We start from the raw sequence: 24521 nt of genomic DNA on the forward strand, positions 1-24521 counted from the left end.
ATGCCGTGAGATGAAAAATGCTATCCGAAAAAGAAAAACAGGAACGAAGATTGCTGGAGATGGAAGTGATGGGGGGTGGGGAGGGGTATAATAGTAAATTGGATTGGCAGGGTAGATCTCATTGAAAAATAGATTATTCATTTCTGAGGGCTGCCAGAACAAATTGTCACAAATTGGGTAGCTTAAAAAGAAAGAAATGTATTCTCTCCAGTTCTGGGGCCTAGAGGTCTGAAATCAAGGTGCTGGCTGGGCCATGCTCCCTCTGAAGGCTCCAGGAGAGGACACTTCTTGTCTAATCCAGCTCTAGAAGCCTCAGGCATTCCTTGGCTTATGGCAGCATCACTCCATCTTTGCCTCTCTCATTACACGACCATCTTCCTGTGTCCACATTTCACTCTTCTTATAATGACACTACTCATGTGTGATTTAGAGTCCACGCTAACCTCGTATGACCTCATCTTAACTTGATTATTTCTGCAAAGAATTTCCTTCCAAAAAAAAGGTCACATTCACAGATTTTGAGGGGACATAAACTTTGTGGGGACACTATTTAACCCAGTGCAGGTAGTATCTGAGCAAAGACATGAATGAAGTGAGGAGTGAGCCACTGAGGAAATGCAGGGGGAAGTGTCTCAGGCAGAGGGACCAGGCATTGTAGATGCCCTCAGCTGGCAGGGTGCTCGCAAGTCTGGGGGTGGTGGGTGACACAGATGGCATGAAGGGAGAGCCACCTGTGGGCCACTGCTGGGCTTCACCTTGAACTCGGCATAGAGTGGAGGGCCACTGGAGGTGTAGGCGTGGATCAGTGGCACAACCTGCCTTTAGTTCCCACAAGGTCTGCCTGCTGTTCTGTAGTGAACAGGCCATGGGATGCCTGCTTCAAGATGAACAAATGAGAGCTGGGAAGTATGACATTTAATCACAACTCATATGCAGGGAAAAGAGAGCAGGGGGTGGAGAGGCTCTGCTGGCTGCTGGACCTGTGAGCCCCTGGCCACAGCACACCAGACACCTTTCCGGCAGAAAAGGTGTGGTGGTAGGAGGGAGGGGTTCTGCCTCTTTGACCCAGCCTACAAAGGAAATCCCAGCAAACTGGGCATCAGGTCACCTGATGAAATAATGAATACACAGGATGGGGTTCGGCCTCAGCACACCTTTTTGGGGGACCTGGCAGTTCACAGACACCAAAGCCATGGAGCCTCTGCTTGACGAGAGCTCGGGTCTTGCCCATTCACACTCCACGGCCCTCCACTAACATTTGGCTTGAGGCTTCCTGTCAAACCATCTATAGGTGGAAGTTTTGCAAAGTGAGCAAATGAGGTAAGAAAATAGCATGAGGCTGCTTAAGGGAAATGAAGGGTTTCGTACACCCCCAAATCCACCATGCCAGATGAGTATTCTGTTCTGTGTTCTCAGCAGAGCAGGTCTCCTGAGGAATTTTACTCGAATGCATTTCCTAAGCTTGCTCTGGGATCCCACAGACCATGGTCCTCTTCTCTGTGGCTTAAGTACACTGACCACTTGCTACTTGTCAGGGACTCCCTAGACTATGGGCATTACACATCTGTCCCCTGTAGCAGCCCTGTCCTCACTTCCTAGATGAGAAAACTACTGTGCACTGAGACTAAGCCACTTGCCCAAAGTCCCCTAGCACAGGAACATGGAAGCCTGGTCACCCACTCGGCAGTCTAAGCCTTAACCATCACTCTAGACGAAAACAACATAAAACAAAATTACATTTCACATCTCCCTTTCACATTGCACTCCTGCTGACAGACTGGTCTTCCATGAATCCCTTGTGAATTGACAACCATTAACTACTATTTATGTACTGCAAGTCAATGGTACTGACTGGTCAAATATTTCTCAGTCTATTCTGCTAGGTGACAGAATATAGTTTAAAAGTATAGCACATATGTATTTATTCATGAAACAGGTAAAAGAAAAGCCTGGAAATGTTTGTAAAATGTTGCTGAATACTTTAGTCTTCTTATAAGTCAACCAAGACGTGGCATAAGTTTAATCCATATTCAAGGATAAAAGAGCACTTTCTATTTCCACATTGGAAAAAATATTGCAGGACTATCTTGAATTCATCCAGCGCAACTACCTTTTAACTCTAACAGAGGGACTTTAACAAGGTGAGTGAGTGACAGCACCAGAGACGGTAACGGTGACATAGCCGCCAGGGGCTGCGCCAGCTGTATCCCAGGCACAGCACTGGTAGCATACCCGCTTGTCTGATTCTTAACAACACTGTAGGTTGTAGAGAATTAGCCCCATCTTACAGATGGGGAAACCAATTTGTTGGCATCCAGACACGACACTCTTCCCATTTGGCCCTCCACCCCCATCTCAGGGCCCTACTCAATAGTCCAAGAAAAATAAAAACCCAGGAAATAAGAACTTGATATACCACTAACATGCCAGTGATGCTAAACTTATTCAGCAAACTTTCAGTTACCCATGTGTGTGCCAGTTAATAAGCCAACGTGTCTTAGCCCCAAACCTGCCCTGCTATGCCAGGCTGTGAGGCTGGGGCTGGGCTCTGTAACCGCATTTCTGCCTGGCCAGCTGACCCTGGCTAGGGTCTGCCAAGAGGGTAACTAGGGGTGGCTGCCAGGATGGGTGAAGAAGGGACTCACTGCGTGCCCACTTCTTGTTCTTGTGAACACCATTCCAGCAAGGCTTCTTCACCCGGGCAGGGACAGTTCCTTCCAGTAGCAGTGAATGGATTCAATTTGTAGCTTTTCTAATTGCTCATAGAATCTGCCTCATTGTATCCCCCTCAGAGACCCCAGCACCTGCCCAGTAGTATCCTCTCCTCAGAAGTCTGGGTCCTAACCACACAGGACCCTCCTCCTAGCTTCTTCGAAGTTTTCCCAATAACTCTTCCCTCCCTACCCACACTACCCCTCCCTCCCACTGCCATGCGGACAGAAGCTGCTTCCCGCAGTTGCTAGTTTATGATACCCTAGAGTTCGCTTTTTGTACTTTAGGTTCATCAATCTTGGCTAAAAATTCATAGTGTTAAATTCTCTCTGTTGAAATAAATGGTGGATTTCTGTCCCTGACTGTACCCTGGCTGACACAGTGAGAACACAGCCATTCTAACTGGCATTTCTCAACACACTTGGGATTGGACACTCTTTGCTGAGCTACAGAGGAGGCTGCAAAGTTTTTATCACTCACTAGATGTGGTCTATGGGCTTCCAACAACATTCAGATTCCAGAGTGGTGCCCTCAGAGAATGGAACTCAGGCAGCATTTTGAGCAAGTCCATGCCTCCCAACCCCACAGTGACTAACAGAATTCCGTGGCAGAGCACAGGACTTGGAGACGTGGCAAAGGAGCAGAGTCTCCTTTCCAAAGCTGTGGATTCTGGGGCAAAGGTATTAATCCCCCTGAGCCTCAGGCCCCTCGGGTGTAAGACGAGGATGGGACAAGAGTGCCCTACCTATGGGATGGGCCAAAGTGTTTGGTGCAGCTCCTGGGCCCCAGGGGGTTTCCCTGAAGCCTGGCTTCTCAGGCAGCCATTTACTGGAGAATGGTGGGAGTCACCAGGGAATGTGCAGGGTCTCCAAGCTGCTTCATGAAGATGGTGGCACTTGGGGAAGCTGAGGCACCTCATAGAGCCCAGGAAGAGAAATGGCAGTGGTAGTGGTGGGGACGGTGCCCCAGAAGCTGTGTCTTGTGCCTGATATGAAATGGTTTTTGATGGCTGGCAGCAGCCACACATCAGTGGACCTCATTCCTAACTTGTCTTGTCATGTTCTTCTTGAGGGAGTCACAAGATGCCTGTGACCCACAGTAGTAATTAAAAAGAAGCCAGGAGACAACCATTTCTACTCTCCCTCCAGCTGAGGACAGTCTACACGAGCTCTCACCACAGTAACTGATAATGCCTTGTCCTGTCATCCACTGACTGACCATGAGAAATGAATGCTCCTGTTATTTTCCTAAGACAGCTTTAGTAGTTATCACCCTTTAAAATAGACAGCAATGACACAAACTCATCCGAAACTTTCAGACCAAAAAGCTGCCTCAGTCAAGGAGGAAGGGAGGAAAGGATTGATAGAGAGAAGGAACAGAGAAATGTAGCCACCCAACTGGCCCTGGAAATAAAGTGGCAGTAGAAAGCATGAGCATCTTGGAGCCTTCACGGGGAATAAGAGCCCCCCCCCCGCCACCGGAATCAAAGAGATAGCTAATACCAAAACCGCAAACAGCCCAAGTCTTCTAGCCTGATTCCTCACACAGCAGCCAGAGAGAACTCCTGAGTACAAATCAGATCCCATCACTCTCCTGCTCAAAAGCCTACCATGGGGTGCACAGGTGGTTCAGTGTTAGAATGCTCACCTTCCATGCAGGAAACCCAGGTCTGATTCCCAGCCCATCACCAGAAGAAAAACAAAAGCCTGCCATGGCCCCCCACTACTCTTGGCTCATAATCCCAATGCCTCACTGTTACCCACAAGCCCTGAGGAGCTGGGCCCTGCCTGTCTTGCCAGCCTCACTCCATGTCACTTCCCCGTGCTCACCAGGATCCAGCTGCCTCCCACTCTTCATGGTGTTTCCCGCCACATGCCCGCCTTCTCCACCTCAGGGCCTTTGAAGATACTGTTCCCTCTGTCAGACACTCTTCCCCTGGAAAGCCCCTCTCACTTACATGGCCTCTCCTTCGAGAAGCTTTCCTTGGCTACCCTGTCTAAAAGAGCTGCTACCACTCCTTTCTCTCTCTCAGCCCCTTGTTTGTCTCGCCCAGAAGATTCATCATGGTTTCTAATTAATTTATCTTCTTCCTTGTCCATTATCTATGATCTGCTATCTGCCATCTCTGATCTCTCTGCAGTGGTCACATTGGCACCACACTACTAGAGCCTGGTACAACTGACCAGGACAGAGCAGGCCCGCAAGCATATTGTTGAATGAGCTTCCCCTGACATGGCTACTTTCTTCCCTCTACTTCCCTGTTAAGCAGCTACTGCCACTCTCCAGACATCACATCAATGGAGTTCGAAGGGATAAGGAACAGGCAGAGCCAAGAGAGCGGAGGTGGGGGTGGGTGGAGAAGGAGGTATTTTGACACCCTTTGATAAAATGAGGCCTGATTTTAATTCCATCCCTGTGTTGCCTTGGTCTTGGGCAAATCTCTTCTCTTCTCAACTGGCTCAAAAGAAGGCAAAGAAAATATTTGTAAAGTCATCGGGAAGGCAGAGAAGAGAATAAGTTAGAATGCAGTTTGGAAGGAAGGAAGGAAGGAGGGAGGGAGGGAGGGAAGGAAGGAAGGAAAGAACAAAAGAAGGAACAAAGGAAGGAACAAAGGGAAAAGGGAAAGAGAAAGAAAGAGAAGAGAACGAGGGTAGAAGGGAAAGAGAGAAGGGGGAGGGAGGAAAAAAGATTCCTTGCAAATCGCTTAAAATCCTTTAAGTATCGGATTCTTAAAAGGATAAGTCCTAACCCCTCTCATAAACTCTGCCCCCAGAATGGCACATGCCCCACAGAAAGGTAAGGAGAGAGGGGATTCCTGCGTTTAAAAAAAATCTTCCATGATGGCGGAAGCAGAACTAAGCCTCAAAACTTGGAGGTTACTGGAGTTTGGCTGACTGGAAGCTTTAGTTTCCAAATGATGCCAAGGCTAAGAAACCTGTGGCAAAGCCCCAAGGGAGCTCAAAGAACTGTGATATCCAACAGCGTTTCCAAAAATGCTCCAAAGCCAGCCCCCAAGCCATTCTATGATCAAGAACTTCCCTTTCTCCCAGAACCAAGAGCTGCTATTGTCTCACCCTTCCTTGCAGCCAGGCACCGAGGCTCTCCCCAAGGACCCTGAGCCTGGTGAGCTTAAAGGGTCTCTAAGCTATCGTCTTCACTTTTATTCCTGAGATAACTGATAATAAAACACACAGTATACATAACCAGAATTGCATTCACCTTCGAAATGTCCCTGTCATTTTAGAAAAGGCACATTTAAGCCATCCTGAGGCTGCTCAATCTGCTCTCTTCTTTCTCCTTGCCCGCAGCCTTGGGGGCTTCTGAGATCACTGAGTCCCTTAGGCTCGGCGGACCCTTCATGGAGGGAAGGGCAAGGAATGGCCCTATTATCCCGGTGGCAGTGTTCACAGTATGCACTTCTCCTCCTCTGACCCACAGTCATTTTATTTTGCTTTTGTCCTCTAATTGTCTGCATGATAGTTAAAGTAACTGGCTCAACATTCGACTGCCTGGGTTATCTTGGCTCTACCAACCGCTGGTTACGGAACCCCACATAAGTTCTGTAGTCTCTCAGTGCCTCAGTTTCCTCAACCTCAAAAAGAAGATGATAATAGTACCTGCCTCAGTAGGTTTCAGTGAGAATTAGATGCACACAAAGAAGGAGTCTAATTTCCCCCAGGTGTTTCCTCTATTACTTGGTGACCTGAAAGCTGTGGCATATGGCTGTAGACCTAATGCATACACTTCCAGGGTATCTCAGTGACTTTCAACACACACTGGCTGATCAGTTTTTCTGTAAAGAGTCCATTAGCAAATATTCCAGGCTTTGCAGGCCAGACAGTCTCTTAACACAACTACTCAACTCTACTTTTAGCATAGACAATACGTAGACAAATGGCCTTGGCTGTGTTACAATAACACTTTATTTATTAACAATATAGTTTGAATTTCCCATAATTTACACAGCTCTTGGAGTATTACTCGTCCTAATTTTTTTTGTTTGTTTGTTTGGCCATTTAAAAATAAGAAACCCATTCTTAGCTCACAGGCCACAGAATGCAGGCAATGGGCCAGATTGGCCAACCCCTTTTAAAATCACTTACTAACCACTCTCTTACCCATTCAACTATTATTGCCTCTCTGCCTTGTGCACCGGGGGAGGTAAAGATAAATTATTCTAGGGATTTTTTTTTTTTTTTTAGCTCCCTTGGAAGAGCAACTACAGAGATAGCAGGCATGGCCATTTTTTCTAATAAAAATATATGCAACTTTATTTCATGAGCAGATTCTGGAACAAGTCTGTTTCACATTGAGGAGTTCATATTTCATTCCAAGTGTGTAAGAGCTGCTGTTAAGTCACTAACCAATGGATATTAAGCAAAAGTAAATGGCATCCAGCAAATGAATAAATAGCTCCTCATTTCTGCTTTCTGAAATGAAATGCTGGTAAGGGGCACACTGCGCAGGCCATCATGATGCTGCCTTCACAGACTCATAGCTAAATCACCAATAATGCATTCCTTCCTCCAATGCACTCTAAAAGGACTTGTTAAGCACCTGCCTTGAGCAAAGTCCTGGCTAGGTGGCACACAGCATTTAAAAATGACTGTTAGAAAGCCTTCCCTGGCCTGTTTCCTCACTTCCTTCTGCTTTTCATTTCTTTTCTTTCTTCCCTTCCTTTCCTTTCTTGGAACCCAAACTACCATACCAAGGACAGTGGATGTAATGTTGTCCTAGGGGATTAGATGAGACACCGAGAGAGAGGCCACTGGGGTAGAAGCAAGCAGCCCACCAAGCTCCCAGCTGAATGCAGCTCCGTGTGTGACCTCAGCTGACACCACGAAGGTGTCACACTCATTCAGCCCACAGAATGGCATAATAATAAGCTGTTGGGGTTGTAAGCCACTAGGTTTGGAACGTTTTAGAACACTGCTATGATAAGCCATGCTCTTTCCTTTCTCTCTTCTCTTTTCTTTACATATTAGCTTTCTATTGCTACATAAGAAATCATCATGAATTTAGTGGCTGAAAACAACACACACTTATTATCTCACAGTTTTCACAGACCAGCAGTCTGGACATGACTTACATGGCTGCAATTAAGGTGCTCACAGGGCTGTGTTTTCACATGGAAGTTCAACTGGGGAAGAAAGTGGCTTCAGGCTCATTCAGTTGTTGGAAGAGTTCATTTCCGTGTGGCTATATGACCAGGGTGCAGCTTTTTGCTGGCTGCAGGCTAGAGGCCATTCTCAGGACCCAGAGGCTACCCACATTTTTTTGTAACTTGGGCTTCTCCAACATAGTCAAAAATGAGTCTCTCTGCCCTCTGGGAGAGTCTGATACCTTTTCTTTAAAGATTTTCAACTGATTATATAACACCCACCTCTGAAAGTATTCCTTTTGTTAATTCAAATCAACTGACTTGGCACCTTGATTACGTCTGGAATAGTCCTTCATCTTTATCATATTCTATTGGCTAGAAGGTCTCACCCACACTCAACAGGAAGAGATTCCAGAGGACATAAATATCAGGGGCAGAAATCATGAGGCTATCCTGGGATCTCTGCACACACTTCTCCTTCTTCATTGCTGTTGATGCTGAAGCTGGGAAATACAGGCTGAGAAAGAGCAAGCACTTGTTAACTCCACACCTTGACTGGGCTGGGTGGGTAAAGCGTGAGTGAGGGGCTATGAGAAGGGCAGCAAGTGGTGGTGGTGATGGCCAAGAGGGGTATGCATGCATTGCTGAAGAATCAGCCACTTTTCAGTCCCAACCATTTGTTGCCATATGGGAATCTTGGTGCTTAAGTACCACATGACTCTCTTTATAAGAGAAACCAAAATGTGAGAATTTTATATATCTCCAGATTTTTAAATGTTGGACAGTAATTGGCAGGATTTCAGTGTGGGCCAAGAAATACACCTCTATGCAGTGGATTTGACTGAGGGAGCAGGTCCTTGTAAAGGTGAACACAGGGAAGTAGAGGTGACAAAGCCCACAGAATAACCAAATCCTAATTCTTGGGTTACTTCTTATGGCCATAGTTCTCAGGTTTCCCTCCAAAAGCCTCTGCACCATCAGGGACCTTGTTTGAAATGCAGATTCCTCTGCCCCACTCAGAAGAATCAGAACCTCTAGGGCTGGGACTCAAAAATTTGTGTTGGAATAAGATCTCTAGCTGAATCCGATGCTTGCATCATCTTATGAGAATCAGATATCTTAAGATCATCTGTCTCTTGCCTAAACCCATTCCTGTTTCTAGTCTTAAAATTGCCAAGTACAGCATCAACATAAGCCTCTACTGAATATCTGATGTTCAAAATAATAGAGCAAGATGATTGCTTAGATGTTGCACATCATCTTACCTTAACAGTGCTAAATCACATTGGGGTTTTACATTAACTTATTAGCTTCACCTTCATAAGGAGGTTCATAAAGAAGAGAAAGGATATATATGAATGTCATAGCTCCCTCCAAAATGTAGTAGGAAAGAAAAAGACCCTCTTGCTAAAGAGAAAATCTCCTTCTGCTTGAAATGATTTATAAATAGATCAAATTGCTTCAAGTAATGCTGAAATTCTGAGGACAATGGTTCCAATTAATCCAAGAAAGTACCTGGCATAAGTCACTATTGCTCATCTGGAAAGATATGTTGAGGTTTGTGCTCTGTCTGAAGAATTATGACATTACAGCCTTCATTCTATGCCTCTCCTTATAAGTATAAGGACAAGATATTTAAATATCTCAAATTCCTGGGCAACCACTACTCATTGAGTATGACCAAGCAGGAGAGATCCATGCACTATAGCATGGGAGAGTCATATAGTAAAACATTTGATGTTAATGGAACCGTTTATTGAAAGCTCTCTTCACTTTTTTTTGTTGCTTTTTGGAATGGTTCTAAATAAGGCAAAATATTCCTAAACATGCTGGGAGACATGCAAATGTTCTTTTCGGCTGCACAAGGTATATTACTTGTGGTAGACTGAGTTATATTCCCCAATAAAGATACCTTCTTAATCTTAATCTGTGAAACTGTATGAATCCATTTGTAACAAGACCCTTTGAAGATGCATTATCAGTTAAGGTGTGAACTATTTTGTGAGTAGAACCTTCTAAGATCCTATCTAGGTATGATCAAACTGAATGAGGACAGGCCTTAGTCCAGATGACTGAAGGCTTTATTAAGAGAGGAAATTCAGATGCAGTTAGAGGAGCAAGAAGCTGGAAATCAACACACACAAGGAGAGAAAGATTACCATGTGACAGGAGGAAGAAATGCAAGCCAAGGAGGCCCAAGAATTATGGCCAGCCAAATCAGAACACTCAGAATTTGGGAAGAAAGCATGGTCTTTGAGATGCCTTGATTTTAGACCCCTAACCTTCAAAACCACGAGCCAATAAATTCTCATTGTTTAAACCCTCCCATTCTGTAGTATCTGTCATAGACAACTGTCAAACTAAGATCCGATCCTACCTACATTTGCTCGAGCTATGATGTCCCTCTCACACCCTCAGTCAGTCAGTCAACTGCAGGCTGTGTTTGAGATACAGACCATGAACCCAGTACTGCCATGTACGCCAGAAGGGCACAGAGCCTTGTTTGGTATGCTCGTTCTCACAGATCATGCAGTTTATCAGGAATTAATTCTGGCCTCTAATTTTACCTGTGAGTCATCACCCAAAATACTCAGTCCTTCTGAGGATGAGGCATCTAAAACCACCTTATTAAATAGCAAACTTCCATCTTATTTAAGGGTTAGGTTCTAAAGTCAGTGCTTATGGTGAAGACTATTTGGCCAAATTTATTCTTGGAAATACTTCAGACAGGTGCCACGTCTGAATCCACATACTCTCCTTAAGCCCAGTATGGCCAGCTTTTCCTCCAGTTTCCAAAGAGATGACTGTTTCCAAGGTTGAGCACCAGAAAAAGGAGCTAGTGTCCATTTGGGGACCATATTGTACAAAATGTATGTCTTTAAAGACCAGGCTCATGCATAGCACGGTATGATGCCTGTTATCAGAGACACATAGGAATCAAGAATGGCCAAGAGAAAATGGAGCATCTCCCAATTTATGCTCACTCAAGGGCACACACTCTCTCAAATGCAGTCAAGTATGCAGGTGTCATTTGTCTCTTGTTAGCTGAATTCCCAGAAATTCAATATACATGTAAAATAACTCTATGATCCCTTCTGATCCCATCCCTGCTCTTCTTCCTGACCTCTCTAGTTTGTTTCCACCACCTCTGCTATATTTTCCTTTCCTTCCAAGCCCTTGGCCACATCCAGTGAGTGGCAATTACTATAGATCCTACCTTCACTGGCTCTCATCTCAGCCCTGTTTTTTCCTCTCCCCTTTTGTCCATGTCCTATTTTAAAATGTAACTACCTGTTCCTGGGATCCCATAGAGGATGATGATTCAGTCCATGTTGTTGTTCTTTCCCATGATAACCAGAGGTAGGTCATATATCACCACCCTGCCCAAGAGGCTTTAGTTAAGTAGGGGCTCCCTTAGCTGCACAGTTTCATCCAACCTCCTCACCTAGTATTCAAGGACCTCCAGGCAACCTCAGTTCCTAACATTTCTGAGAAACAGGAGCCTAGAAAGGCCCCAAGGGGTCCTCTGCTTTCATCCTGTCCCTATCCAGGAGTGCCTGGGAAGCCACAGAGACCTGCTGATAATTGACTCACAAACCAGGTATAGAATAAGGATGAATTTGGGGTTGGAGAAGGGGCAGGACTCCAGCTGTGAGAACCAAGGTTGAACTGGACGAAGACAAGTCCTACAAATGACTGCAGTCTTCAGACATTAAACGCTGGTTCTTACCCTAAGGTCAGTTGGTAGGGATACCTTTCTAAAAGTCAAACTTTACTTCAGTCTTCCTGAATTATTCAGGAAAGGAGAAGTATGCAGGGAAATACTGGGAGGGTTCTAAGCAATTCAGACTAGCTAACAGCTTGGTTAACCTTAACCTCTGAACCTTGGGGTTAAGGCACTCAAAGGGCATAAAAAATATTTATATCAGCCACTGATACTCTCACATTCTAATAATTGAGTTCATTAGATAAACAAATATCATCTTGGAAAGCAAAGAAATTACTAGAACAGAGAACAGCAAGCTTTGATAAGGGTGGAGAGCAGCACCACAAGAAGGAAAGAAGGTTCCAGGTGGTAATGAAGGCTTACGAAGGAACCATGGAGACACAGAAGCACAACGGAGATGGCTGCAGTCAAACACAGCTGACATCAAAACCCTCTAGATGCTGAGCTCATTAAACAGCTCTTAGCCTGTGGTAAACAAAAGTAAAGAGAAATGCCACCCAATCTGAACACATCAAACCCATCTAATAGGTTTCTTCTCTGCTCCAAAAGTTCCATCTAGCAAACAAGAAAAGCTATAGTCTTTGGTTTTGGTCAACCCAAAACATAAGGCTGAGAAACCATAGGTCATTATGAGATTAAGTCTATACAGGTCACTCATCTTTGGGCAATCTAGAGGCTACAAAACACAGATTCTCACTGGACTTCATTCTGCAAAGACAGCATCAGCATCAACTCACCTTTCGATCTGGCCAGTTGTATTTAGCAAAGATGGTATCATAGGTGTCCACTGCCCCATCAGTTATGAGCATGATTGCCTGGCTGCAGATACTTCCTTGTCCCGTGTGATTGAACTGTGGAAAGTAATAAGTTCAAAATGAAATACAAATCAGAGAGCTCTCTATATCCTTGAGACTTCAAAGACACTATGGGCCTTGGGCTTAAGAAACCTCCCAGAATGAGAGCTCATTCTGTCACGCCTAAGCAGAACTTACATGATAAGTCTTTCCCCATGAATGGGTTATCATATTTGCTCTGACAAATTAGAACCAAATATTGGGTACTGAAGGGATTTCTAAAAATCATGCATGGGTAGGAAGTCAAATTCTAGGACACATGAATTTAGTTACCGTCATGCTGCTACAGAACACAAGGCCAAAGAAATTGAGACAATAATCTTTTATAGACGTATTACATTATAGCAGGTTATATGAAAAGCAATATCTCTTTCAAATTCAAAATGAGACTGGTTTGAGTGGATCTGATGGCTCCAGAATGTATCATAAAATAAAATCAGGAATATGGCAAATCAGATAAGAAGCCCAAGGAGCATTTCTAATGGTCTGTTTTAAAGATATTGTTAGCAGTATGTAAAGTGTGCTAAAATTCCAAGATGTGCTTGTTGGTGTGAAAAAGCCTAAACTTTCTCAAATTCCAGCTTTACATAACATTTTAAAAGCTCCCAGCCTCTTTGAGTGGTAGTCGAGTGACCAGCTTAGGGTTGTCAGAGATGCTCATCCTTCCCTTGAATCAAATACATTTTAGAACTACCTTAGTCAATGCTATGATTAAAACCAACAGCATGTTGTTTAAAAATATTACAATTATGTATGACAATGCTGAGACACAGGAAATACACAGAAAGTCCAATCTTCAGTAGAGAAAACTCATTCTGCTGTAAGTCTGTCAAGTTTATTAATTTATTCTAAAAGCATTTAAGAGTACTCACACAGTACTGGAAATGAAACAGACAAGGTCCCTTCCCTCCTGAATTTTTGGGAAGACATACAAGAAACAAGGTAAAGAAATAAACTATGTTGACAGTGATGATGCTAAGGAAATAAAAGTAGAGAAAGGAGATAGAGAATGTTGGGGGAGAGGGTGACTTTAGAAAGAACAGTTAGGGAACACCTCTTTGAGAAGGTGAATAGTACCTGAAGGAAGGAAATATCTGGGGAAAGGGCATTCCAAAGACAGCAAATAACAAGTGTGAAGGTACTCAGTGAGAATGAGTTTGGCATGTTCAGTCCACTGACCAAGACACTGGGGAAGGTTGGAGGCTGCGTTTTGCTTTGCTGGCTGGCCACTGGTGAACCAGAAAGTTCACAAAGCATTTGAGATCAAGTGTAATGACCAGTCTCTGTGCACACAGAATTGTGATATGGAGATTAAAATTGTAGTAATTTAAGAGAAGACCATTACTAACTGAATGGATGGAAGGATGAATGGGTGGCTGGGTGGACAGATGGATGGAAGGATGGAAAGATATAAGGATGGGTGAAGGAAGGATGGCTGGATGATGGGTAGGTAGATGGAAAAAAGGTTGGACAGATGAATGGATGATGGATGGATGAATGGAAGGTAGGTTGGATGGATGGATGGATGGAAAGACATATTGATGGACAGACTTGCCTCACTGGCTTTATTAGGACAAAGTGTAGCCAAATCAACACAAGCATGGAGCACCACAGCACAGTATAAGCTCTGTGCCTTGGACAAGTTCTCCTTCCCATGCTTCCATTTCTTCATTTATAAGATGGCGATAACATCCTTACATGATTTTGTTTGTTTTATTTCTTTTTTATTCATTTATTTGTTTTGTCTTCTATTTTTTCTTCTTTGTTACATGGTTTTTATAATACAGGTTAATAAATGTTCACTTAGGTATACTGGGCTACATGTATGAATTCATTTAATTTCTACCTTCCCTTGATATAGGTTACTATCATTATCCCCATTTTACAGATGAGGAAACTGAGGCACAGTGAGATTAGCTAACTTGCCCATGGTCACATAGCAACTATCTGACAAAGCTTGGGTTTGAAAACAGGTAGTTTAACTCTAGAATCCACTCAACGACCTCTCAATAATGGCATGAAACTCCTTGGACAGATGGTAACACCTAGTAAGGCTCCACAAAGGTTTTCTTCTCCTGCCTCTTAGTCTCTCCATCCCTGTTAGGGTTCCAGTGTGACAAGGCAGCCACCAGGGCTAGTCCCCTGAGTGAGTGTTCTTTACATTTTACCCACACACTAGTCCTGGTACTGGTAGCCATACCTACAGCTCAGACTGGAATGTGCACTTGAGTCACTAAGCAGACAAGGTCCATGCCACTGTGATTTTAGGGGAGAGAAACCTGAAAATCAAAGCCATCACACCACATGGCTTTCCACATGACTTTTCTATTATAGTGTCTTTATCAGCAGAACTTACTATTCCAGACGACTCTTGCCCTAGAAGATACAAGTTGCATATAACTTTATTGCAAACTTCAGGACCTTCCTGAAAGACCCGTCAACTCTTCAGGGAAAGCATCAAATGACAACGTACACCCTAAAATTCTTTGGACTCATGACCTCAAAACCTTTGCCTTCCTATGTCCACCAGTCCTAAACTACAATATTAGGATCCTTACCTGATCCTAATCAATCCTATTCCCTCTTCATTGAAGACCCATTGTAAAGCAGACTTCAGATTTCCAATAAATAGCCTGATTGCCCTTTCAATTCTGAGATACTACTAAGTCCCTCTCTTGGGAGTGCATTTTCTCCTCACTGCAGTCAAACAGACACAGCCTTGTCTTGTCAACAGGTTGTTCTGGTGATGTTTTGGGTGGCTGACATTCAACAGGGCCTTTAAACTGAGCAGCAAGCACCACTGAGTAAAAGCAATGTACGTTTCAGGCCACAGGAGGCTGCAGAAGGGGAGAAATTTTGGAGACCTTCATACTACTCATTTGAAAACAGCCTGGAAGAACTCCCCCAAACAAAGGAAAAGAAAGAGAGGGAAATGAAGATATCTGAGTAATGCAGATTGGAAAAACAGGCTGCCAGGAGCTGTTTATTTTAAAACATCGCTTTCTTCTCTGGCTGGATCCCTAGTATTCTCTGCAGCAGTCTGCAATTGGAGAATTTTGAAGAATGCAATTAAATTCAAATGCTTTGATGAGTAATATCTCTCCTCTTCATATTTGTCTGGAACTTTTTTTATTGAATAGCGAGAGTGATGAAAGTGTTTTCCATAATAATAACAATGACAAGGGCCTGATGATGAACTACAATTAGCTCAGTGATTCATCAGTTAGCAGCGAAAATTTCAATGCATCCTGACATTTAGAGCATTTGGTTTTGATTAACAGTCTTTGAAATGTCACCGAATTTTATTTAATTGGCTAAGAAAAATTTTTAAAAGGTAATCACTGCAAAGATCACATTCATCGCCCAAAAAGATAATTGCAGTTGTCACATGACAAGGTAGATGCTAACTACTGTAGCAAACTGGCTCTGGTTTCTTACAGAATGTAATGAATGCAGAAGAGATCAATAGCGAGTAGGGGCTTAGAAGTTTATTTGAATGCTCCTTCAAAGCCCTTTGTATCAACTACTGCAAGCCTTTAAGTCATCTGAGCAAATACTGAAACTGAAATGCAGGTAATTGTAAGACAGAATTAATTTATTTAATTATAGTAACCTCTGAACCATTCAAAGTTCCAGCCACAATCACAATTTCAATTCTCAGGGGGCGGAGGGGGTGGGTAGAGGATGGAGGTGCATAAGTCTGTGTGTTTGAGAAATAGTTATTTATTTCATATTGGCTTGCAAAGGCAGACATTATGCACAGGAAGAAAATTCTATCACTTAAAGGTCATATTGATGGAGTAGAAAATAGATAAAGCTTCATTTTTATGGGAAATTAACCATCTCTGTGTTTGTCAAGGAGTTTGGCTCTTTAAAAGCCCAATGGCATGAGATGGGATGAAAATGCTTCTCTCTGGGATAAATGTGAACACAAAAGAATACAGTGCCAGCAGCCAACCAAATCTCAAGCAGGAGCACTTTCTAACATCTACTGTTGCTTCAGCTTCTTGTTTTCTGAGATTCACCTTCAGCCCATCAGATTTTCTGATTGGCCAGACTCCAGAAAGTCCTCTGCAGGAGAAGGCAGGACAGGTAGGTAATGTGGGAGGTGTCTAGTTCAAAAATACTTAGGCTCACCAGGATTTAAAAAAAATTCACCATATGCTGGTCACTTCTCTGGATCTTAGAGGTCCTTATGGGAGTAATTATGTTCCCCCGAAGTATAGGATGATAACATGTCTGAAAGTGGGCTTTGTGAGCTGTGAGATCTACAAGATGCTAAAACTCAGTTTGTGACATGAAGAGGTCCTAGGATAGTTCAGTGAATATTGGTATAAATACATTTTAAAAGATATGGTCACTGTAGGACTTCTCAGGCCCTTTAATATGCTCAAGTGCACTGTGAGTCTCCAAGAGGGGAATGGCATTTCCCGAAATTGACTAAAACCCCTACGTTATAGTATCTTGGCAGACAGCATTCAACATTCAACCAAGCACGCTATGGGAAACACTGGCTAAGATGGGCTGAGGATGAAATGAATATGTGAAAGAGATGGAAGAAGAACAGGTATCAAGGCAAGAAGAAGACAGAGGGCAAGATGAAGGGAAGAGAGATTCCCGAGGACTTGGGGAGGGGGTAGGACCTGAGCATCAAGCGTGGGAGATGCTCTGCCTGACAAGAAGGTAGAGCCTGCCTAGAAGCCCAGCAGTCATGGAGGTGGAGCTGCTCACCCAACCGAGTACTGCTAAAAGGAGCCAGGCTGTGCTTCATCACGCTGAATTCTCAATCTTCATGGGCACACAATCCACCCTATTGCACAGGACTCCACATTTTGCAGATCCCGCAGTGGGTTTAATGCTTTGCTATCACTCTCTTAAAATTCTTAATAATTTTTGAACAAGGGGCCTTGCATCTTTAATTTGCACTGGGCCCTGCAAATGATGGAGCTGATCCTGGATCTATCCCATCCCATTTTATAGATGAGAAAATAAGGGTGAGATTTGGAATAGTTTCCTCAGAGCCACAAGGTGAGCTCAGACCAAGTCAGGATTTTCAGTCCATACTACCTGACTCTGGAGGCCACAAACTTAACTACAGATAATGCTCTCCTGACTCTTGTTCTTTCACCACCTCAGCCAAAGAGCAGGAAAACACATTCACTGCAGGGAAGACTTCCAAACAGGAACTCCCCAGCTCAGAGTAGCCTCTCCCTGCTGATATAAATAGAGAGCCAATTTTCAAATTGTAACAAGTCCTTTCAACATTACCAATTGGAAAGAGCATGCTGTGATGCAGACTTAGCATCTCCAAGTCCTGAGACAGTGCCTGCTAGGGAGTCAGACCAGAATTTAAAGGCATAGCCTGGCCCTTTGCCCTGGCTCACTGAGTTTTCAAACTATTAATAGGCTGTTAACATGGAAGCAGTGTCCAAAACACCACCTCATACATAAAGGTTAATTACCTGTGGCCAGCAGGCCCCTTAGAGCATGGTGAGAAGGAATGGCTTCAGGTTTATATTGACAAAGCCAACTGAGTTAGAACAAAGGAAATCGATCTTCCCTCTTCATTTTCTCTTCTTCTCAGCACTGGCTCAAGACTGAGACCGAAATGATCTACATGCTAATAGACACTATTGATAGAAGAGGCCCTAGAAATTAGAGCCAGTATAACCAAGAAGAAATACCTCAAGTTCTGGAGTCAGGCATAATGGTCCAGCACACACAAGGTATGCAACATCAAATGACTCACCTGTTTGAGCCTCAGCTCACTCACCTACAACATGACAACAACCTGTCTTGCAGCCGAAATGCAAGGGCCTCTAGCTGATATCTCCTGGTCCTGCCAGATAACTCGATACTGGACCACTCACTGCCTAGCTATTCTCAGATTCACCCCATGTCTTCTTCCTGCAAACCGTATTTTCCCAGGTTTCCCAACAGTTTTGACAATGTTCATCCAAAGTGGAAGCAAGGAAGAAGCCAATGTATTTCTTTTTAGTTATTCTGATTGGCCATATTTCTTTTTTTAAAACATTTTTTATTGTGAAATATAACATGTATTCAAAGACAAGAAAGAGCAATAATTTTCAAAGTACACTCCAACAAGTAGTTACAGTACAGATTTCAGAGTTTATTGTCGGTTATCATTCCACTATTTCAGATTTTTCCATCTAGCTACTCCAAAACACTGGAGGCTAAAATAAATATCAATATAGTGATTCCACAGCCATACAGGTTTGTTAAATCCTGTTTTCTGTTATGACTCCTCCTTTTCCTTTGATCCTTCTCCCAGTCTTTAGGGATGTTTAGGCAATGCCCGTTCTGACTTTTTCATGTTGAGAACTGGTGCTGACACTAAAGGATAGGGGGATATAATTAGTTGATAATCTCAGAGGCTGATCCCTCTGGGTTTCAGGATTTATCTGGCCTATGAACCCTCTGGAAATTATAGGTTCCAGGAAAGCAAATTTAGTGCCTGAAATTTTTATAGAGTCTCAGTTTGAGTCCTAGCTGTTCTTAAGAGTTAACAGGAATGATATTGGTTGGAGTTTAGCAAACCATAGCAATTAGCACTATCTAACTGAAGCTTGCATAACAGTAGCCTCCAGAATAGGCTCTTGAGTCTATTTGATCTCTCTTAGCCACTGATACCTTATTTTATTATACTTAATTTCCCCGTTTTGGTCATGAAGTTGTTGTCAATCCCATGGTGCCAGGGCCAGATTCATCATTGGGAGCCATATCCCACAGTGCTAAGGAGACTTTCATACCCAGATGTTATGTCCGATGTAGAGGAAAGGGTAATGATTTTCCTTGCAGAGAGAGAGAGAGCCAAAGTATTTCTAAGATATTTCACTCTGCTTTGGGGAGAAGGGGCATTTTCTGGCAATGGCCGCATCTCTTCCATGGTCCCAGCTTCCACAGAGACAGGTCCCTCCCTGCATGACCCCAGCTCTTGTTGGAAGACCTCTCCACGGTTCCATCCCCATGGGGATGGCCACAGACACTAGGCTGTGACAGCAGCTCCCCCTCCTGTCATCCCTCCTATCCTCGAAGAAGAGCTGCCTCTTACTGGTGCTAATTTACAGATTGCTTCATTCTCTGGCTTCTCAGCTTTCCCATCACCTGTGCAAACAATTCCCTGAATTAAGCTCCTATTATTTGAAATATCTAGAGTGGTTTCTGTTTTCCCACTGCTTAACACCATAACTGTTGCCTCCTTGGTCCAAGCCACTCCTTATCTTTCACCTAGATAATTTGTAATGGCCTCCCTGCTATTGTCCTTGTCTTCCTACAGACGCTTTTCAGTGCAGCAGCCAGTGAAAGCCAAGAGGGATCATGACATTCTTTGCTCAGACTCTTCCATAGCTTTCCATCTCACACAGAGCAAGAGCCAGTGTCCTCACTACAGTCTATAAGGTTCACCATGACGTGGCTCCTCCATGATCTCATCTCCTACCAGTGCCTCTCTTCCCCACTTTGCTCTCTTCACACTGGTCTCCTCAGTACATGGTGCATATACTAAGCATCCCACCTCAGGACTTTTGCACTTTCTGTCCCTCTTGATGGAAGCTTTTCCCCCAAAATATCCCCACGGCTGCTCCTTTATTGCCTTTAGGGATCTGCTCCAATATTGCCTCATCAGAGAACCTTCCCTGATCCCACCATATAAAGCAGCAGCTCCCCCAGTACTCCCTACCACTGGGAATTAACATCTTATTGTTCTCTATAGCACAAATCACCTCATCTGTTTTTTCCCATTAGAATGGGGCCAGAATTTTCCTGTAAAGAGTCAAATACTAAATATTTTAGGATTTACAGGCCTTAAGTTTTCTCTCACAGCTATTCAACTCAGCCATTGTAGCACAAAAGCAGCCAAAGACAATTAGAAAACAGGTGGGCACTGCTCTGTTCCAGCAAGACCTTATTTACAAAAGCAGGACGCAGGCTGCATTTAGTTCATGGGCCTGAGTTAGGTGAACTTTGCATTGTAATGTTGGGCTCCATGAGGGCTTAACTCATGAAGGACTTTTCTATTCTGTTCATTCTTATATGTCAGTGCCTGACAATAAAAAAGCATGCAACATATACTAGTTAAACAATTGATAAAGAACCTGTATTAATAAAGACGGCCATCATTATTTCTCACACTGCTCCCAGAGTAACTAGAATGCAAAAAGCAGCCTGTTGTTCTAGTTTAATAGAATTGGATTCAAGGGTCAGAATCACCAGCCCAGGATTCTCCAAAGTGTTTCAGAAGATAGCAATAGGTTAACAGGTGTTATTTTAATAAGGGATTCTTTGTTCAAAGAAATGCAAAAAACACAAGCTAAACAGGATTGCTTCCTGCAGTACTATTTGTCAACTCAAATTTGCTACTGCATATTGTGATTCTCCAAGGCGGCAGAGGTAAAGGAAGGAGAGGTGTAGCTTGGTGCATCCCCTCAACATATTTCACACAGAAGCCCTTCTTTTTCCATATATTGCCATAGATTGGAAGTCAATGGGACATGCAATGAGAAATGAGTCTACTCTACGTAAAAATTCAGCTTTCCAGAAGAAAAGAATCTGTATAACAAGGTGTTGGAATATTGGGAGACACTGGTGGCCTAGAGCTAAATTCGTATGGCAGGAAAGCCTGGGTCCCCTGACCAGACTTTGCCATCACTCCACCAGCAGGAAACTGGTTTGGCCTCACCAACCGGCACTTGATTTCCCAGATGACTCAAATGACCAGCCTTAACCTCTGATCCCGTGCCTATGGGTTTCACTCAGTGACAGCTAGGGTTAACAATAATAACGTCCATATTTTAAAAAAAAAAAATCATTTTCCTGGAGAGGAGAAAGGCAATTAAAGAGGAGCTTACGTCATTGAGAATATTGAAGGCCTCATTCAGAGCTATATGCAGCATTCCGATTCCTTTGGCGAAAAGTTTATCCAGATGCTCCCTGAAGTGCTGAAACAACAAAGCGGAAAATCCATTAGTGTCCATCCCATTATTTAAAATGCCAACCCTGAATGAAAAGGCATATTCTAAGGCAAAAAGATTATTGATTTTCAGACCCAAATGATCGTAATTCATTTTTTCTTTTTTCCTTCTACATTCAAAACAAAATAACTTGCACACTGTAAATTTTTACAATGTAAATTTTACCTTCAATATGATTTTTAAAGGTTTTGATTGCATTTTAGGAAAAAGTTAGCTCTTCTCTGGTGAAAAGTACTTATTTCCTCCAAAGTTTCTGCTTCCCTCTTCGGTTTCACCTCATGATTCTTTTCTTCTGTCCCTACTCTCTATCCCTGATCACTTCTATGACATTAATTCTCACTTCAGGATCTCAGTTTGGACATCAGCCCCCTCTCAGCCTGGGAAGCCATTCCTGGCCACCTGCCTCTGAGGCCTTCACAAACCCAGAGCACCCCACAGTTGGAACCACTTTGAACTTAGCACTCCAGGTATGTAAGTGCCGGATTAACGTTTGTCCCACAAAGACTGAAATTTCTTAAGCCAGGGACTTGCCTAGTGCCCTCCTCTGTCTCCCATGTCCATGACATATCTGATACACAGAAGGTGCTCAGTAAAAAGCTCTAAAGAGCACGGATGAAGACTGGATCACAAAATGAGAATTATAATTACAGGCAAGGGGACATGGGCTAGAAATACAGAAGAGCTTCAGGGAATAGGCAGAACCCCTTTGCTCTGTAGGAGCAGCCCAAAGTTCCTTCTGGCTATGTTGGTTCTACACCAAAGCCCAGCATTAGCTAGAGAGTGAAGGGGACAGTAGAAAGTAATTGGAACACCCCATACATTTCTGTCTCCCAACAGAGGGGCAAGAGTGGGTCAAGGAGCTATGTCCACTGATGCCCAGAGTCTGTGACCACAGTGGCACAGGTCTGCAGGCATTATTTCCTAATGGGCCAACTTCTAAACCATTTGTTTTCTTTTGAAATGAATTATTATCTTCCCAAAGGCATCCACACCTTTGTCTGCTGGACAAATTGGCCAGAAGAATCACCAAAAGAGGCAGGAAGGGTGAGCTCATGGGTAACATTTGCCAGTGATTTCCCGGCTGAGGAGTGACTTCCTTTCCTTGCCATGCCCTAGGATCCCACAATTTCCAAAAACCACCATCGGCATTCAATGGCAATACCACTCATGATGCGTCCCGCAGACCACAGTGCCTTAGGAACCCAAAACCATCACAAAATCAGAACAGGTCTAGAGACTGATCATAGAACATGAATCAGGAAGCAGGAGAGACAACTAGTCATGGGTGTGGGCTGCAATTTACTGGCAAGGTGATGTCAATGTTAGTTGGAAAGTCTGGGTGGAATCCTCACAGTTTGACTTCAATGACACCCAAGCCTAACATGAATCCAGGCTGGGTTCAAAGTTGGTGGCTCACCTGGGAATACTTACAACCCATACGAATCTCTTCCCTGGGCCACCTCTCCTTCACAGCAACCACATCCTCATGCCTATGGGAGCAGCAACCATCACTGAAACCTGTCCCGTGCTAGGCCCTTAACAAATGCCATAGAACTAAGTCCTCACAACCACGCTGTGAGGTGGGGAGACTGAGGCTCCACACTGTGCACAAATTCACACATCTGCTAGTTTCCTGGGCCCAGGTTCTAACAAAGGTCTGCCTTATCCTCTGTAAAGGGCTCCTCTTTCTGTTATATATTGGCTGCTGCTTCTCAAAATTAGCAAAAGCAAAAGCGTTTTTGTCTGTTAGGTTGATTTATTTTTCTAGCACCACATATACCAGGAATTGGCGATGAGCTCAACATAAACCTAGGTGGTCTATCTGCAGAGTGCCCACTCTAGATCTCTACACCTAGAGTGGGGCTGGGTCTACAAGTGATTCGCAAGTGGCTTGAATGACATGGGGAGAGGCATTCAACGTGAGAGGCTCTTCTCACGGCCAAGAACCAAGTCTTATGCTTCTCTTTTCTTGCTCCTAATTCCCAAGGCCTAGCAGAATGTGAGGTGTAAACACTTGGTGGACACAGGCAATTAACCAAATCGGAGGAAGCTCAGGCACCCCGGCTGCAGCTGGACAGACCAGTCTCCCTTCACCAAGAGCATCAGCCTTGGAAACTAGACTTGCAGGACAGTGGTGACCATCGGAAGAACACAGGCTCGGCAAGGGACACGTCACGGTGGTCCCCACACAAACCCTGAAGGACACAGAGCATGATAAATCACCCTATCCAACAGCCTCCAGAGAGGCTGGTGTCTAACCCGCCCTAAGCTCACATTGCAGGGCCAGACTCTGCTTTGTAAGTACATTCTGCAAATGACAGATGTCATTTCTGTCAATTGCATTTAATTGTGTTCAGTCACACAAGTTTACACAATATTGTTTTTTTTTTATCCTAATAACACAATAGCCCCATTTAATTGTACGTCTTAATCCATGTGTAGCTGCATGTTATTGGCAGAAGGAAGCTTCAGGCAATGGGCTGCTTTTATTATTGGACACAGAGTAAAACGTAACAAGATGTCATGGAATTCCCCTCAATCCACTCTTATAACAAGATCAGCTATGATTTTTGTTACTTCCAGACACAAACTGATCCATATATTAGATGAGAAAAATATTCCCTCAAGTTAAGGGCTTCCAAATGATGTTACAGTTGAAGGACTCTCTTCTTTCCCTCTTTCTTGTCCCTCACCTCTGGACTCTGTTTTCTCCTACTCTACAACCTGTACAAAATCAATGTCATCATCTGCTCTTTTGAGTTTCATTTTAACACCCAGTTCAATCTCCTCCTACATAAAATCAGTCTTGTCAAAGAGCCCTCCCTCAGATGTGGCTTCCACCAAGAGCTGCACTGTTCCAGAAGCCACATGCAGCTATTTGTATACATATTTTTCTCTTTTTTTTTTCTTTTTTCACATGGGCAGGCACCGGGAATCAAATGTGGGTCTCCAGCATGGCAGGTGAGAACTCTACCTGCTGAGCCACAGTGACCCACCCTATTTATATTTATATTTAATTAAAATTACCTGAAATTAAAAATGCATTTTCCCAGTGGCACTAGCCCCATTGTAAGTGCTCAACAGACACATATGGCTGGTGGCTATAGCATTGGGCAGCTAAATGTTAAAGAACATTT

At 43.7% G+C, this 24521-nt stretch overlaps 1 protein-coding gene across 1 annotated transcript in view; it reads right to left on the bottom strand.

Annotated features, from left to right (window-relative positions):
- CACNA2D3 (calcium voltage-gated channel auxiliary subunit alpha2delta 3) overlaps positions 1–24521 on the bottom strand; it is a 987429-nt gene that overhangs the window by 441762 nt on the left and 521146 nt on the right. Inside the window, exons 10-11 of the mRNA XM_077128978.1 lie at positions 21262–21351; positions 12278–12391 (exon numbers count right to left, since the gene is read on the bottom strand). Coding sequence (XP_076985093.1) covers positions 12278–12391; positions 21262–21351 — 204 coding nt within the window. The remainder of the gene's footprint in view (positions 1–12277; positions 12392–21261; positions 21352–24521) is intronic.

The sequence above is a fragment of the Tamandua tetradactyla genome, chromosome 15 (assembly GCF_023851605.1).
Source record: "Tamandua tetradactyla isolate mTamTet1 chromosome 15, mTamTet1.pri, whole genome shotgun sequence".
NCBI classification, from domain to species: domain Eukaryota; kingdom Metazoa; phylum Chordata; class Mammalia; order Pilosa; family Myrmecophagidae; genus Tamandua; species Tamandua tetradactyla.